At 41.4% G+C, this 3134-nt stretch overlaps 1 protein-coding gene across 1 annotated transcript; it reads left to right on the forward strand.

Moving 5' to 3' along the window:
• Positions 1 to 240: 240 nt before the first annotated feature.
• On the forward strand, positions 241 to 1498 carry LOC134929668 (KICSTOR complex protein kaptin-like). The gene is made up of 2 exons (XM_063925249.1): positions 241 to 306; positions 935 to 1498. Exons 1-2 carry the CDS (start codon positions 241 to 243, stop codon positions 1496 to 1498), a joined length of 630 nt encoding a protein of 209 aa, XP_063781319.1.
• Positions 1499 to 3134: the final 1636 nt, after the last annotated feature.

A 3134-nucleotide genomic window follows, 5' to 3' on the forward strand; every position in this document is an offset into this window, starting at 1 on the left:
TTTGTGATTGTCTGCTTAGGCCTCGGAGTACTAGTTGCAAGTTGCAACGTGACCTGAAGTGACCACCAGTTTAATAATCAATCACCACCAGTTTAATATATATATATATATATATATATATATGTAGAAAGTTGGTGGTGGTAAATGGCGCTAAACCCTTCTTAGGATGACTTATCCTTTTTTCCTATGGTCAATTTTCTTATATCTAGAGTATACTCCCCCAGTATTATATTTCGTGGGATGGCAGCCCTCTTCTCCAGTGGTTGGCTGTTCAAGCCCACCAATAGTAAATCTGGAAAACAAAAGGTGAGAATAGGCGCCTCCTAGTGTAATATTATATATATAATGTGACCATCACCCTTGATATCACCCTGTAAAGTGGAACTGTACCGTGTATGGTGGAATTCCAACCACCTTTAGAATAGCATAAAGTCACAATTTGAGCGGCGTCATCAGTGATCTCAATGATCTCCTGTTAATCTTCCTTCATCTTGTTACTCATTTGGCCTCTCTTTCCTTGATCCACATGTGAGACACAGAAATATCCGCTCTGACATCCATATGCTGTAATGCGCCTCTGGGTATCCGGAATATTGTGAACACTCAGCCAGGTAACATTGCTGGGGAGATCTCTCAGCTCTGGGAACAGATTCTCCACTGGCTGTTCTTCAAACTGGTGCAGACCTTCATTCTCCTTGTACAGGTGAATGTACTGATCGTTGCCTCCGAGTAAAAACACTGTCTCCTGCTGGTCTCCGTCCTGTACCTCTGCGTGACTCAACTGAAAGGGGGTGAATTTCAGCTCCAGGTTTAAGCAGCTCTGGGCAATGGAATCCAGATTATACTCAGATCCAGGCTCATAGTCGCAGTATATATTTAGGAAAGGACTTGCTTTATCACCGGAATCCTTAGTAAACGTTATTCCAACTACCAGCCCATTCCATGGAAAGCTATCAGGAAGGGGGTGTGGCCTTATGGTACAGTTGACGCTGAGATTGTCTCTATTGATTCCTTCAGCAAGTCGCCTCCCAAGCGTGGGCTGGTAGTTGGAATAACGTTTATTAAGGATTCCGGTGATAAAGCAAGTCCTTTCCCAAATATATACTGCGACTATGAGCCTGGATCTGAGTATAATCTGGATTCCATTGCCCAGAGCTGCTTAAACCTGGAGCTGAAATTCACCCCCTTTCAGTTGAGTCACGCAGAGGTACAGGACGGAGACCAGCAGGAGACAGTGTTTTTACTCGGAGGCAACGATCAGTACATTCACCTGTACAAGGAGAATGAAGGTCTGCACCAGTTTGAAGAACAGCCAGTGGAGAATCTGTTCCCAGAGCTGAGAGATCTCCCCAGCAATGTTACCTGGCTGAGTGTTCACAATATTCCGGATACCCAGAGGCGCATTACAGCATATGGATGTCAGAGCGGATATTTCTGTGTCTCACATGTGGATCAAGGAAAGAGAGGCCAAATGAGTAACAAGATGAAGGAAGATTAACAGGAGATCATTGAGATCACTGATGACGCCGCTCAAATTGTGACTTTATGCTATTCTAAAGGTGGTTGGAATTCCACCATACACGGTACAGTTCCACTTTACAGGGTGATATCAAGGGTGATGGTCACATTATATATATAATATTACACTAGGAGGCGCCTATTCTCACCTTTTGTTTTCCATATATATATATATATATATATATATATAATTGTATATAATATATATATATATATAATATTGTATACCACCTACCCGTGGTTTTTTTTTTTCATTCTTCTTTATACATACTACTATAGTAGCTTACTGTAGCAGTCTGCGGTGCTGTGCTGACCTGACAGTGTCCAGCAGGTCCGTCATCAGTCATTACATAATAAATATATATAGTACCTGTCCGGCTGCAGTACTAGTGATATTATATTGATTTCATCTCATTATCAATAATTTATCATCCAGTCTAGACTCTATATTAGCAGCAGACACAGTACGTTAGTCCACGGCTGTAGCTACCTCTGTGTCGGCACTCGGCAGTCCATCCATAATTGTATACCACCTACCCGTGTTTTTTTCTTTTTCTTTCTTCTTTGTACATACTACTATAGAGTATAGTAGCTTACTGTAGCAGTCTGCGGTGCTGCTGAGCTGACAGTGTCCAGCAGGTCCGTCATCAGTCATCATTACCTAATAAATATATTATCTACCTGTCCGGCTGCAGTACTAGTGATATTATATATACATACATATATATATTGATTTAATCTCATTATCAATCATCCAGTCTATATTAGCAGCAGACACAGTACGTTAGTCCACGGCTGTAGCTACCTCTGTGTCGGCACTCGGCAGTCCATCCATAATTGTATACCACCTACCCGTGGTTTTTTTTTTCTTTCTTCTTTGTACATACTACTATAGTATAGTAGCTTACTGTAGCAGTCTGCGGTGCTGCTGAGCTGACAGTGTCCAGCAGGTCCGTCATCAGTCATCATTACCTAATAAATATATTATCTACCTGTCCGGCTGCAGTACTAGTGATATTATATATACATACATATATATATATTGATTTCATCTCATTATCAATCATCCAGTCTATATTAGCAGCAGACACAGTACGTTAGTCCACGGCTGTAGCTACCTCTGTGTCGGCACTCGGCAGTCCATCCATAATTGTATACCACCTACCCGTGGTTTTTTTTTTTTCTTCTTTGTACATACTACTATAGTATAGTAGCTTACTGTAGCAGTCTGCGGTGCTGCTGAGCTGACAGTGTCCAGCAGGTCCGTCATCAGTCATCATTACCTAATAAATATATTATCTACCTGTCCGGCTGCAGTACTAGTGATATTATATATACATACATATATATATATTGATTTCATCTCATTATCAATCATCCAGTCTATATTAGCAGCAGACACAGTACGTTAGTCCACGGCTGTAGCTACCTCTGTGTCGGCACTCGGCAGTCCATCCATAATTGTATACCACCTACCCGTGGTTTTTTTTTTCTTTCTTCTTTGTACATACTACTATAGTATAGTAGCTTACTGTAGCAGTCTGCGGTGCTGCTGAGCTGACAGTGTCCAGCAGGTCCGTCATCAGTCATCATTACCTAATAAATATATTATCTAC

This window comes from Pseudophryne corroboree, chromosome 5, assembly GCF_028390025.1.
Source record: "Pseudophryne corroboree isolate aPseCor3 chromosome 5, aPseCor3.hap2, whole genome shotgun sequence".
Taxonomy (NCBI): domain Eukaryota; kingdom Metazoa; phylum Chordata; class Amphibia; order Anura; family Myobatrachidae; genus Pseudophryne; species Pseudophryne corroboree.

Bases quoted from the DNA above. Each gene is read 5' to 3' on its own strand.
- LOC134929668 (XM_063925249.1), top strand. From the start codon at position 241: ATGGCAGCCCTCTTCTCCAGTGGTTGGCTGTTCAAGCCCACCAATAGT. The intron at 307-934 runs GTGAGAATAGGC...TCCAACTACCAG, and splicing joins GTAAATCTGGAAAACAAAAG to CCCATTCCATGGAAAGCTAT.